The 15,067-nt window shown below is 37.8% G+C and overlaps 1 protein-coding gene across 5 annotated transcripts in view; it reads left to right on the top strand.

The window, feature by feature from the left end:
* Positions 1 to 14,615, top strand: part of anne (anne boleyn) — a 70,675-nt gene extending 56,060 nt beyond the window's left edge. For all 5 annotated transcript variants that reach the window (XM_045727361.2, XM_045727360.2, XM_069314100.1 and 2 more), the window contains 4 exons: positions 1,488 to 1,758; positions 2,842 to 2,999; positions 3,805 to 4,024; positions 5,639 to 14,615. In XM_045727361.2, the coding sequence (XP_045583317.1) occupies positions 1,488 to 1,758; positions 2,842 to 2,999; positions 3,805 to 4,024; positions 5,639 to 6,714 (1,725 nt within the window). In that variant the 3' untranslated portion in view covers positions 6,715 to 14,615. The remainder of the gene's footprint in view (positions 1 to 1,487; positions 1,759 to 2,841; positions 3,000 to 3,804; positions 4,025 to 5,638) is intronic.
* The last annotated feature ends 452 nt before the right edge of the window (positions 14,616 to 15,067 follow it).

Raw genomic sequence — 15,067 nt, 5'->3', positions numbered from 1 at the left:
TAAAATTGATAAGGAAGAATTCCTGAGACCTGGAACTTCAAGAACAAAAGGTCATAGATTTAAACTAACTAAACAAAGCTGCCAAAGAAATATAAGACAACTCACTTTTGCAAACAGAGTGGTAGACGGTTGGAAGAAGTTAGGCGAGGTGGTGGTGGAGGCCAAAACCGTCAGTAGTTTCAAAGCGTTATATGACAGAGTGCTGAGAAGATGGGACACCACGAGCGTAGCTCTCATTATTGTAACTGCATTTAGATAATTACACAAACGTGATGTATCAACGAGAAAATCTGAAGGAGCCGTGTTGAGGATTCGAACCTATTCAGTTGCATAGCTTCGAATCCTCATCATGGCTCCTCATCACTTAGGAGAGTTGATGGCATGTGTGAAAGGTGGGGAGGAAGAGGAGAGGAGATGATATTGTTTGGCGGGGGAGTCCCCTACCATATCCCACCATGAGTGGGATTGGGTGGTTATAGAATTGGAGCTGCCTCGTATGGGCCAATAGGCCTTCTGCAGTTACCTTTGTTCTTATGTTCTTAATTGTGTTTCCGGGGGTTCTTTCTCTTTTCTGTCTTTTTCTGTCGTAGAGATTTTAGATTTAGGCATACCAAACTTGGTAGCAAGAGCAGACATGCAGGCACCCCTCTCACATTGTGCTAAATTTTTTTGTTCTAACGAAACTCGTGTGGTTCACAAAACTATTGGTGTTTTAAATAATTTTGTTTGTTTTGGATCTTATCACTTTCTTAGGCACAATGGTGACTTATTTATACTTAAAATATAAAAAATATCAGAGAAAACATGAGTAAGTTTACAGAAACATTTAGTGGGGTGTGCACTGAACGACAGCTACTGGGAAAACTGACTCGTCTGTTACACATGTTTACATTTGAGTGCTGAGCAAACGGTTGGCTACCGAACACAAACAATGTAAGAGAGTCGAATTTCTTGAGTTGGGAGCCATTCAAGTACTGAGGTTCCTCTGTGTATACTTTATGCTTGTATCAAGGTCCCCTTCCCCCCCCCCCCCCCCAAGGTCGAAGTAATGACCCAGGATGCAACCCCACAATAGTTGCTTAATTTCCTGGGTACCTATTTACTGCTAGATAAACAGGTGCATTAGGTGAAATGTGCCCATCCATTTCTGTCCCACCTGGGAATTGAACCCAGGATCCTTGGTTGTGAGTTGAGAACGAAGCCAACTGTACTATAAGATCATACTGATATCTACAACAAAACCTAAGTTGAGTTGTAGTAACATCCAGGAGTCTTCTTATTTTATTGGATGATTCATGTTGGGTTTGTGTTTTTCTTTGGATTTTTAAATTTTATAATATGCAGTGACGAGTCTGTTCGAACTTAGACCTAAAAGCTCACTTATTAAAGACAAATTTATATTATTCATTAGTTCATGGATATCCTTATTTAACCAAATGCTGAAGAGAAAAATAACAATTGATTGTTGATGTGCATATTCTTTGCAGATGATAGCAAGTCTCTCACAGCCAGAGACAGTACCAGCCAACTTCTCTGAGCAGTTACTGCAATATACTTTCCAAGGGTACCGTGTGCTGGCTCTGGGATGGCGTCCTCTCAGGCTGTCGTATAGAAAGGCACAACAAATCAATAGAGACGAGGTGGAGTGCAACTTAGAATTCCTTGGCCTGCTAGTTATGGAGAACCGACTCAAGTCAGAAACGACCCCTATTATCTCTCAGCTCCATAAGGCCAAGATTAGAACAGTAATGGTTACTGGTTAGTAAATTTATCATATTCGTATTACTAAAGTTATATATTGCTTTATTATGCTTATTGATCAGTGTTTGGTATGGAGAGATGGGAGGCATAATATTTGAATAGTAGGGGAGGCTGCCTTTTGTATGGCACTATTGAAACTGACAATTTCTTTAGTTATATTTATTTATAATTAGTGTTTGTTGGTGGAATTCCTGTACCTTATCAGAATTTAAGATTACAATTTTTATGAAAAACAAGTTAATTGAGAGTAGGTCCACTTGATCTTGGTCCATGTCATTGGAGGGGATATGGGGCAGTTTGAACCACTGAGAGGTGGGTTAAATACACAGATTAACATTTCATAGACTTGTGACAGGCATCATATGAAGCGTATAAAACATCTCTGCTTTATACGCTTCTGGTATGTGTGCGCCACGTAAATGTCCTTATTTCTGAACTAATGCCACTCGGACATTCCCTTAATAATGTTACTTCCTCTAAACAACTCTTGGATTCAAAGAGATTCATGTCACATGTCATCCGCTGCACCATGCTCTAGGTCACCGATGTGGTGTCCCAGGCTTGTGCAGCTACCAGCTTTGGTTCCAATCTGTACAGTGTATCTTGGCTTTCACACTGCTTGCCTGGGTTGGTTGCTTTTTTCCTGTGTATCATTAGCATTTTGTTGGATTAGCCTTTCCTGTTCACACACACACACTGTTGACAATGTTGATATTTGATGGTGAGTTAGGATGATGGTTTGGCAGACATTAAGCAGTTTGTTTTAGCAGAACAACATTTAGTGATCTCTTTGAATTCACTAATAGGCCAACAGTGGATAGCTTGAAAAAATACATGTTGTACTGGGAACAGAAAGATGCACTAGTTCAATTTGGATTTTGGCCGTGATCTCGGAAGCTAGACAAAGCCTAAGAGAGCGACTTAGTGGTTTGCTGAAAAAGCAGCTTCTCATCTATAATCAAATGCTAATTTTTTTAATTGTTTTATTCACTTTGAAATCCTTTTGTGATTTTCTGGATAAAGATGTTGGTGTTTATTATTAACATTTTTACTGATATTATAATTTGATCATTATTGTAGGGGATAACATGCTGACAGCTCTTAGTGTTGGGCGTGAGTGTGGCTTGGTCGGTCTGCAACAGCAAGTCATTAGTATCAAGGCCGTCCCTCCACACCAGGGCCTTCCTGCTTGCCTCACATTCCATGCTACTACAGCCAAAACCCCGGCATCTCCAGTGGTTAGTGTTAAATGTTCATTTTTGCATCTTATTTTTTCTGTATTGCATTTCATTGTCATTAATACCAGGTTATCCGCATGGGGAGGAATTTACGCGAAGAAGATATATATATCATCATTGGACACAATTACCATCTCACTCAAAGGCAAACAAAGACAGCCTCTTTGAAATGAAAAGAAACAAAGTGACTTTCAGTGGAAGTTGGAAATGTAAATGAGTACTAAGCATGAGAAGGAGGAGGGAAAAGTGGGAAGAAAGAGGGCAGAGAGGGGAGATCTACCAGCAAAGCTGAAAGTGCCCACTAACCACCAGGGTACTCCTGCCTAAGGATTAATTGCCCGTGTCCAATGTCTGCACCTTTCAAAGGCCTAGGGTAGAGAGGGGAAGGAGGAGGGGAGGGAAGGGGAAAGGTAGAGGGGGGGGAAGGGCTGGGTGGGAGGGAGGGAGGGAAAACCAGGTCTGCTTTCAGGCAGGCCATTACACTGTCTTCCTTATAATCTTTGTCATATGATGCATTGAAATTACTGATGGTTTTGGCATTCACCACCCTCTCACTTAAATTCTTTTGGCTATCAACAACTCTATTTAAATAAGAAAATGGTGTGTGTCTGTGTAAACTAAAATACATAAAATTATTGTACCACTTTGAAATAGTACAGTATGTTAGGATTGAAGTGACTACTACAGATATCCCAAATCTTCATGTAGAGAGAGATTGCTAGTGTGTTAGCCTTGCAGATCTATAGTCATCAGTTTAGTCCCTTGTATTACTCTTAAATTATAAATTGATATAAATTTTTTCCAGGGAATGAGACAAGTGGATGCTGGTGTTGGTATATGTTTAGAAGATGATACAAATGATTCATACTGTTTTGCTATGGAAGGCAAATCCTGGGGAGTGGTGCACGAGTATTTTCCAGACAAATTGCAGAAAATGGTAGTTCGTGGAGCTATATTTGCACGCATGAGTCCTGACCAGAAGCAACAACTTGTACTAGAACTCCAGGCTCTTGGATATTATGTTGGTAAGTTTTTCACCATTGTTACCTTTCCATACTTGGGGGGGTTGGGAAGCATTAACCAGAGGTATATAGGGCAGTAGTTTATGGAAAAAAGCTAAAGAATTTAAAGAATTGTGTGCATTCATTTACTGTATCATACACATTGTACCACATGGAAAACCAGCACCTCAACACTTCAGCAAATTGGTCAGTTCACCCTGGTGGTTTCTGGCACCATCTTCAATTTTGATGCACTTTGGTACACACACAGATCTCGGTGAAGAAATTTAATGACTTTTGTCTCATATCTGTAACTAAAAAGTTTCTGGAGATGCGTGACTTTGAATTTTGCCAAAAGATTGCGCTGTATTTCCAAGATCATACCATATTTCATGAGGCATCTTCACAAACATCTTGGCTTCTATGGCATACGAGTTCATTCAAGCAACATTTTAAATGTATTGAGTGGCTCTACAACTTTTATTCTATGTATATTTTATATCAGGGTTAAAAAAAGTTGACTCCTGTCCAATTTTACTTCTTGCATCACCACTTCCTAGTGTGTCAAAAAAGCTTTTGATACAGTTCTTCAAAAGACTGATACACAAGATGCAGAAAGAATCTGGTATAACAGGAAAGGAACTGGACTGTGTATGGGAGTACTTGATACAGGAAACAGTTATAGAGAGGATATGTCAGGCAGGAGAGGAGTAGAAAATGGTGTTCCACAAGACTCTTCCCTAGTGCCACTGCTGTTTTTAATACTGAGAACATATAAGCCATGCATCTACATGCTGAAGCACCTAAACTATCACGACCGTCTCAGAACTCCCAAAATGTACTCGTTAGAAAGGAGAAGAGAGAGAGAGAGAGAGAGAGAGAGAGAGAGAGAGATATTACATAATATAGACACGAAAGATGCTGGTAAGTCAGGTCTCAAATTTTCACAGTAAAATAACATACTGGAGCAAATAATATGGTTGTAAATGCAGAATAGACCCAGTTAAGAATTGAGGTGCCATAGGTATAGTCAGAGAACACTGTATGAACATTAGAGGTTCTTGGGAATTCAATATTTTCCCAGCAAACATTAGAAATGTTGCCTGTACGAAAGTGGAACTGTTTGAGAGAAAGTTACACATTCTTGCGTGAAGTGTCTAATAATTGTAACCTGTTTGCAAGACCAACCAGGTTGTAGTAAATATGTGGGCCTACAGGCCACTCCCAGCAACAGCCTCTTGATCTAAGTTATCGAAAGTCAAGCCTGGCCCTAGGCTGGGCTTGGGGAGTAGAGCTTCCAGAACCTCGTCCTGATACAAGGCCTTCTGTCACACTGCCCATCTCAGTGCTCCTCTTGAGCCTGCTTGATTACATGAGGATTCTAAGTTTTCTAACTTTAGCAAAGATTTTAGTATCTCTATCCTCTTTTGCTCTCACCACAGGTTATAATGTTAGTTAACCAACTAATTGTGGCCAGAGAAGCATTTTTTATGTACAGTTCACTCGTATAATGATTTATTAGTTGTAGCTTTTGGTAATGTTATTAAATTTATTGGTAAATTTCAGGATTATATGATGATTATTCTAAACTGATAATTTATGATATTAGGAATTTGATGATTTTTCTGTTTATTTCAGGAATGTGTGGTGATGGAGCTAATGACTGTGGGGCTCTCAAAGCTGCTCATGCTGGAATCTCACTCTCTGAAGCTGAAGCATCTGTGGCCTCCCCTTTCACCTCGGCTAATGCTAATATCTCCTGTGTTCCCATCCTCATCAGAGAAGGACGCTGTGCTCTTGTTACCAGCTTTGGAATATTTAAATACATGGCTGCCTACTCACTCACTCAGTTTGTATCTATTATGATTCTGTATTCAATTGATAGCAACCTTACTGATTTACAGTTCCTATGGATTGATCTCTTCCTCATTACTGTGTTTGCCATATTCTTTGGCCGTACTGAGTCATACAAGGGCCCACTGGCGTCATATTCCCCTCCAGCGTCTCTCCTCTCTGTAGCGCCCATTTTATCGATTGTGATTCATATGCTTGCAGTAATTGGCTTCCAAACATTTTCATTTTTTTATGTTCAGGAGCAACCTTGGTATGTACCTTTCAATGCCACGACAGCAGATGAAATATATGCTGGCCATGAAAATTATGCTGTCTTCTCAGTGTCTCAGTTCCAATACATCATGCTTGCTCTTGTGTTCTCCCGTGGCCCGCCTTTCCGCCAGCATGTCTATTCCAATTACTTGTTGTCTGGATCTATCTTGATAATGACTGCATTCAGTGTAGTTCTAACACTTGCTCCTCCTCAATTCGTTATTGACTCTTTTGAGATAGTTCTTCCCCCAGCAGGCAATACACAGGCAGATTTTTTTAGATGGCAAATGATTTTCTTTTCACTATTGTATTCTGTATTAGCATTCTTCATTGAATACATCGTAATTGACTATTTATGTTATCGGAAGTGCAAAAATAAATTTCATAATGTTCACAAGTCCAAAAAGAAATATCTAGCGATTGAACAGGACCTGAAACAAGATAAGACCTGGCCACCCTTGTCTCCTGATGGTGATCTGTCAGGAGGAGAGAAAAAAGAATTAACGCTTGATGCCCGGAAGCTCGGTGAGACAATAAAAAAGGTTGAAGCGAATGGCCATGCTACTGGAGCCGTCACAACCGTCACACAATTTCAATCATCTTTATGAGACATGCTAATTTTTTTTTCTATATTGTATAACATTGCATATTTAAGTATAATGCCATTATTTTATTGCAGTACACATACTATTATTATCCGATACATTTTTATCAGCTTGAAGTTTTAAAAAAAAAAGTGCCTAAAATAAAGGTTATCTGAATTTTTTAACTAAATAAATGGTCAAGTAAATTTGAATTGATATTGATACCAAATAGTTCACCGCATTAGCAGATAGTTCTTGCATATTAAAGTAACAGTACTGGTACTAAATATAATAATGCCTCTACAGTCCTGTGAATTGATTCTGGGCATTACCCACATGAAGAGGCACTTCATTTGATTTAACACCTTCAGGTAGAGATAATGATAGTGGAACAATTAGAATAATAAGTATTTTTATTATATCCTGCTTGTGGATACAGTATCTGTAATTTACTTCCAAAATGTTAAGACTTGGAGTAAGTATCGATTTCAACACTTTCGCGCGCCCCAACCTACCCCAAGGTGGGCCTGGCGTTTCCTGGGAGTGCGCACCCACACTAATATATGTACTCTTTCCAGTGTTCCGACCTCAATTTTCGAGCTACGTCATTCATTTTGATATCAAATTATTCACAATCTAAAGGCGCGCATTTTAAAACTAGTCCCATAATGATTGGATAAAAAATATAATTTTAATAAATATTTTAAATTTTGTCGCAACATGTGTCGCCAGCGGACATCTGTAAATTTATTTATTGATGCAGACTGCGTTGCCGATGGATGAAAGTGTTAAAGACCTGGATGCTTCATGGCAATTTTGAATGTTAGGTATATGAGCCTAAAATGGCATTTGTGCAATGTTACTTGCATCTTAGTGAAACCATTGAACAATCTCACTCGCTCATGTTATATATGTTATAAGTAGGAAAGTTCTTCTGCAGCTATGTAGCACTTTGTTGCAGAGATCGCCATTACAACTGATTTTGTCCACAAATCAGTTTAAGTCTACAGCGGGATCAAGTGGGATTTTTACCACAACCAAAAACGAGACCATTTATATTGTACTTGAAATTTAGCATACATCATGGTTGTAATAAATAAAATTGTAAGTCATCTTGCTGTATATCCTATTTTGGTTAGTTCCTTTGGGTGAAGAATACATTATTTATCAAGTGTGAAATCCTCCATTGTTCATAAAATGCTCTAGGCTTCTGCATAGTTTATATTTCCGTGTAATAGGATTGGGAATATTTTATGGAGTAGTTCATTATGTTGCTATGACCAGAACAACTTAAATGATGCAGTATGAAGCTTTGCTAATTAACCCTGATGACCTGTAACTTAAGTGAGCTACTAGTCCATAAATCATGCCACAAGTTTGTTTTGACCACTGGTGATGTAGTGAAAATTCAGTAATTTGATTAGGTTTTAAATATTTAGGTGATAATGTCAACATCTATTTTTACACTAGGTGTTGCATGATAATTTTGTGGAAGGATCCCATGAATAACTGCCTGTGCTAAGTACTAGAGTAACCAGGCCTCTGGGATCCACCATTTTCTATCAGAAGTTGGGACCACAATCTGTCTCTCTGTAAGACTAGGAGTGGTGGAGCAGAGTTGGTAGTGGCCTTTGTGCCTGGCATCCCCTTCCAGTCTCCCTCACAGTTTTGGCCTCCTTGGGGGGGGGGGGGGGGAAGGCCGAGTTGTAGACTCCATTCCTAGCCCTCCTCCTACGTTATCGATGTGGGTCTTTCGGGATTTTGGAGGTTTGGGGAAATCCTGGGATGGTCCCATCTCTCTCTCTCTCCTCTCCTTATTTTAATTAGGCCTGAGGGCTTGTAGTCCTGGGAAGCTTGTCTTCCCTTACTGTCCATTGCCAAGGCCTCCTCCCAGCCCTTCCCTTGGGTGCATTTTTTAGTCCAAAATTCATGACCTGGCTCTGCTGGATGGCCAGTTTCTGTGGCCTCATCTCCAGCTGCAAATCAGTCACTGAGGCTTGCTTCATATCTGTCAGGTTCTGTAGCAGTGTGTCTGTTCAGGATCCAGCCTCATTTTCTTTCCAGGGTGCCATCTGCTGCAGCTTGTCTTTTGGCTCCCTGGCCTTAGGGCTTGTGGGGTTCCTGGTGGTCTGGTGCAGTCCATAGAGTTTCCCTTTCCATGCCGGGTTTGGTATCTTTCCTGCATTTTGCTTACAGGCTCAATTTGTGGTTTCTGTTTTGGAGGTTTTCTCCATTTGGCCTATTTTCTGTTGGGGAACCATATTGCCTCTTTAGGTCTGGGTTTGTGTGCTTGGTCTCTGGCATTTCCCCACAGTGGCTGTGGGGTTTGTATTTGTTTGCCTTGTTCGGGTTGAATGTAGACACAGTAGTCGCTTCTGTATATTTATTGACTGAGACAACAAGGTATATATCTGGCCGACCTTGAGTCTGTCGAGATAACTGAGGCTGCTGGGAGCATGGCTGATGCTCCTCTGTCTGGCATGACGTCAGAGGCCTACTTGCCTGTGATTGGTTATATTCCAACTGACATAGAATTTGAGTATAACATTTGTGCAGATTTCTGTGGGTCCTCTGCTGCCCTTTCCAGGTTCTGGGTTTTTTTCCTCACCTTTGTAATTGAAGGTGGAGTGTAGTACTCTAGTTGTCTGGCTTTCCTGCTCTGTGGAAGTTGACTGAAAGATATTTGAGGAGCAGTATGTGTGTCTGTCAATCACAGTTTCAGCCTGCCTGTTCACATCTGTGGCATTTATGCTTGCTGAATTTTGTGTCGGGGGCTCTTCTTCCCTTCTTTAGGTGGGGTAAAGTCCTTTCCCTGTTTTTTTAGGCCATCTTCTATTGTTTTACCTGGTCAGCCATTTCTTGCCTCGGCTGTTTTGTGAGGTTGGGGCTTCGGCTGTTACTGCTGGTTGGTTCTCCCCATCTTCCCTCCCTCCTTTTCCCTCCTGGCATTGAGAATTTGAGAGCTTTCTCACACTGTCTTGTGTTGTCTGGAGGGATCCTCACTGAATTTTGTCTTCCTTGGACCTTCTTGGGGTACTTATCCTTGTGTGCACATTTGATTTGGCTGTTTCTAGCTGCATGTTTGCTCCAACAGGCCCCAGATTTGCTGGTGGCCCTGGTTGTGTGCTATGTGGCTTTGACCTGGAGATGTTTCATGGTCATAGTACTGGGATGTCCCTGGACTGTATGCTCAGAGGACCTTAGGCTGTGTGCCCTGATTTTTCCAGTTTGTGGGAGATTGTTCTCAGGCCATTTGCCTAGTTGTTCCAAAGCCCAACGTTCCAAAGAAGCAGAGGTCAAAGGGCCCAGCTAAAGAAAATGGAACACTCCCCCCAAAGACCTGGCCCTTACAGGGAACTGGAAGGTTGTTTCTGGGCTGCATGCCCGGTTGTTTCTGGACGGTTCTGGTTATTGGTGCAGTTTTCTGGGTTCTTCTGCTAGGGCTTCTATCCTTTACTTCTGAGTTTTGGGTCGCATATTGGTTATTATGGCTATGGCTTATCATTCTCGGCCAATTTTATCTTTGCTCTTGGCCCTGAATTTCTAATTCTCATGCCCGGTTCTTCAGCCTGTTTGTTTCCTGGCATCCCTCCGGAGATTTTGGTTCTGGCCAGCCAGTTTATTCTTAGAAATTTGTTCGAGCTTGGGTCACAGAAAATGGCATTGCATTACATTCGATGCTTTGCGTTTTCATAATTTTCTCAATGTACAAAGTTGTACTGTTTTTGAAGCCCGAAAACTTGTGGCAAATCTTGTATAGGATGAATGCAAGTCTCAGGGACTCGAAGTAGCAAGTAGTTATGAAACAAAACCACCCATTTATTATACAGTACATTGTTTTATTTTATGTCGAATAACACACAAAAGTTTCAAAACAATTTGTTCACAATCGACTCCAAATTTTAAATGTAAAATTCATCAGTAACACTGAACAGTATCCTTATAAATTACAGCAAGTTATATTACACATGGGACAGTTATATGTCGTGTTCCCAGAAATAAGTGGGTAAATGGAATGAGAGTTGTCCTGGATGTATAAGACTGAAATGAATGTATTTTATGTTGAATGTTTAATAACAACTGAAGAAAATGAGAATTGTGTTGATTTTTTATTGTAGAAAATGTAAGCAGAGTAATTTACATGATAGAGATACTGTATAATATTTAGAAGAGAAATAAAACAGTTGTTTAGTTGAAGAGTTAGAATTGCCAACAAATGTGTGAATAAATGCATTGTTCGAGTTTGAGCTACCATCTTCAAATGCTTTATTGTGTAGAAGCTCGCAGGAAGCATGATGTGTGAGAGTAAAGGCTTTTCCTTAAATGTTGTGCCCAAATATAGTTGTTTTTGTACAGTGATGGGAAGCATTTTTGTGTGAAGTTGATCATTCTTTATTGTGAGGAATTAATTACATTCAGTATTTGACATAGATGGTGCTACATAATCTTCCCGGCTTGGTGGTTTCTTTTGATAATTACAGTACCGCACGCACTTGCATTTAGTGTTGATTTAGACTGAAAATTGTTTCATACAAGATGTCGAGCATTAAATTACATGAAATGCATTCATTGCAGAGTGCAAGCAGAGTGACTTGTTAATACCAAGAGTGGATGTTATGTTTACCAAAATCTATGTTTTCATTAGCTTATAAGGTCTCGTAGTTCAGTTGGCTTTAATCTCAACTCTGTTGGGGATCCTGGGATTGATTTCCAGGCAGGACAGAAATGGTTGAGAACATTTCCTCTGTTCACCTAGCAGTAAATAGGTACCTCGGAGTTAGGCAAGAGTTGTGGGGTTCCATTCTGGATAGGGTCAGTAGTTTGACCTTTGGGGGGGAAAAGACCTAGATTCAAGCTTAAGTATATATATATATACACAGGCTTCCTGTCCCCAACAAAACAAATTAGGTATTTCTTGGCAAGGAATGACTGAGTAATTTATTTTTGTAGTTGGCCATATCACATTAAATATTTATGTATAAACTCATTCTTAAACATTTGTAAAAGTACTATAGTGTGTGTGCATTTTCCACTTTCAAATAGATTATTAAGAATGTGCATGTGTAAGCATGTGCTTCTAATCTATTTTAATCAGCAATTGACATTATTTAAAAAATGTTACTTCTTTCACTGATGTACACAATAATATATTTTTAAAAGATCATCATATTAAATGGTAATATATATTGCTGGAATGTGGAACATGTGAATACACTCAGGATATTAAAATAGAACACCCTATCCATAAACCTTAAATGTAATGTAATTTAAATTGAAAGTAATCAAGAGTTATGAAAAATATATTTTCAAGATATGTTAAAAGGCAAATAAAGCCATGCACAGTTTAGGAGACTGTACGCCTTGCTGGAGGGATGGGGAGAACATACGTAATATAAAAGATATTAATCTCCCAGTCACAAAACAAGGTGGAACAGGTGTGTGAGTCAGATGTAACAGGAGTTTATACCTCCTTCAAGGAGTCTGTCTTGTAGCAAAATAGTCCCAACACCCATTCTTTTAGTTGTGTTTTTATGAGTTGAAAATTCCAAGGATCTATGATTTAACTTCAAAATGTAACCTGATGAGTATATACTTAATATTAAGAACATGCCTCTTAACTTCACATGAACATTATACTGTACTGTGATTGTAATTTGATAATCATATGAGATGCTGCAGATGAGAAATTGTTTACCAACATTCAATATTGGGTATTTCTGATGTTCATTCATTCATTCTGTTGCTGGTGGATGACAGTATACATAAATAATGTTACTGCCACAGCAGTTGTATGTATGTATGTATATATATATATGTATGTATGTATATGCATATATACATATTATATATATATATATATATATATATATATAAAATTATGTTATTTTAATACAAATACAGTGTGTGTGTGTGTGCTAATCACAAAAAAATTTCAAATAATTGAAGCATCACATAGAGAAGCATTAAACTTAGGGTGATAGTGAAGAGGGAGACGAAGATAAATACGAATAGATGTTCGTTTCTCCTGTAATGTTGCTAGACATATTGGTATGTACGAGGACACACAAATTAAGTGTTTAGTTTCTGTAAATAGCCCCAAATGCAGAGAACTGTTTGGAGTAATATAGTCAAGCCATGTTGAGAACACCTTCTAAAGGCAAGATCTCTAGCTTCACTATTCTGAATGATGATAAAATATAGTCGTTAAGATTGTAGAGATTATTACCGGTATATTTATTTATTTTCTGATTATTATGCTGTATTTAAATACAGTTCAATTGATTACTTTTATATATAATTTACATTTATTTTACTTTTTAATAATGGTAAAGCTTCAACTAAGACAAAATGGTGATGCTATTATATGCAATATCACTTCTTTTAGAATATTTAAAGTTGATGAGGTTACATTTTGGGAATATTTTAAATTAACATTGTACATTTTATCCCTTTTACTGAGTCAGCTGTGAAAAAATAGTCTGTCAGTAGCATACAGTTTAGCATTTTTTTTTTCGTTTCACAGAATTGATATTTTTAATCATTACTTCTAGCTATGGTAGAATTTTCAAGAAGCTTCCCTAATTATATGAATAAATTCCCCTCATGTTAATTAACTTGATAGTATTGTAGTTCCTACTGTTTTTGGAATTAAAAAAATTATCTCTATTATAATATTTAATTTCTTAATAATCTGATTGCTATATAAACAAGATTTGTTGGTACAGTATTCAAGGTTCTTCACATTTAAATATATGCTTATCATAAAGTTGGAGGATTTAGGTATAGTAACTTTGGACTAAATATTTCACCAGATTGAAACAGACTGAATTATGTCACAGAAAAATCATTGTAAAGGCTTACTCTCAGCCTCAGAAACAGTGCATAATATTGACACACAATGAGCACTAATCTCATTTCGTGCTCTACTGCAAATTAAATTAATCCTCTGACAGGGAAAAGTTTTTAAACAAGGAAAATAGGTTGACTTTATTTTAAGATCACACGAGGAGGAAATTAAATGTATGCCCCAGAAGTTACTCTGGATGATGATATGCATCTAATTAGATACTTGTTAGAATACTGTGTGCCTTACAGTTATTTAAAGAAAATATATGAGAACTATATGGTATTCTATAGATGGATAGAAATTGTATTATGTTTGACAAATAAATTTTTGTTTAGGTAATGTATCTAGGACTGATACTGTAACTGATTGTGCGGTTATATTAGTATAGATGTTCATGCTGTATTTAAAGTAAGCAAGTTTAGTGTGTGTGCATGTTGTAAATGGACAGGACTGCCGAATTTTTTTTTTTAGTTTGAAATTTGGTATATAAAAATATTAAGCTTCCTTAGTGAAAATATGATGATAGTTTTATAAAATGATTTCTGTAGATTGAATGACTATCATATTTATTAATGGGATTGGGTTTATGTAGCATCTTGAAGCTTCCATTGTTGACAGAAGTGAGGATATGTATGAAAGTATAGTTGCATCCAACCCTATGTAAAACAACTGTAATAGGTGCATCAAATATTACTCAAGGTTTATGTAACATCCATGTGATTAAGAATAGATACATCGAACATTACTAGACACAGTATTTAATATCCATATGAAGGCTAGACTATTTTGCCTTGTTAATACTAGAACGCAGAACACAGTATACATGTTAATCTCAAAATGGAAAGAGCCGTTAAATATGAATGTGTGTAATTTATATTCTTGGTCGAGTAGTTCGAGAGATAAAATGCAGCATTTAAAGACGTCTTGTTTGTATTGATGTTAACGGTACTTAGTTACACCCCTGAGTCTGTAGGTTAACTTAGTAGTTGTGTGTAATGCAAGTCTTGTGTAATCTGGCTCTTTTAATTACCTAAGTGTAATTACATAGTGTTGATATACCAGTACAGACAAGAAAATCTTCAGTAGTTTCAATATAATCCCAATTTCAGCAACATCAGAATATATAGAACTAATCAAATTGACTTCAGTACTTTAAGAAATTTAGTTGAAACTTTCAATAATCTGACAATTGACGAGTAATACTTTTTTACACATCCAATAATATTTAAACAAATTTTTATTCCCGTATTAGTCTAATGTGTTAAATCTGTATATATCAGTTCATTTATGATTCTATTTTGCACCACTGAAATTACAGTTTGTGCTGTGTTATGTTTATGTATCTTGTATGCAGTAATTTACATTGAAATCAGTCTGGTGACTAAAGTACTCTCCTGGACTATGTACATTTTGATTACTAAAATGTTGTACAAAAATGTACTTGCAAAAATGCTTATCAAGTGGATAGCCTGGTAAGCCTATATTGAAGTCACATTAAAGAATCAGGAGTTGAGAGCTGTACTTGGTCAG

Source organism: Procambarus clarkii, chromosome 78 (assembly GCF_040958095.1).
Source record: "Procambarus clarkii isolate CNS0578487 chromosome 78, FALCON_Pclarkii_2.0, whole genome shotgun sequence".
In the NCBI taxonomy this organism is placed as follows: domain Eukaryota; kingdom Metazoa; phylum Arthropoda; class Malacostraca; order Decapoda; family Cambaridae; genus Procambarus; species Procambarus clarkii.
Note: the sequence above shows the minus strand (reverse complement) of the source record. Positions and strands in the feature narration are given on the sequence as shown.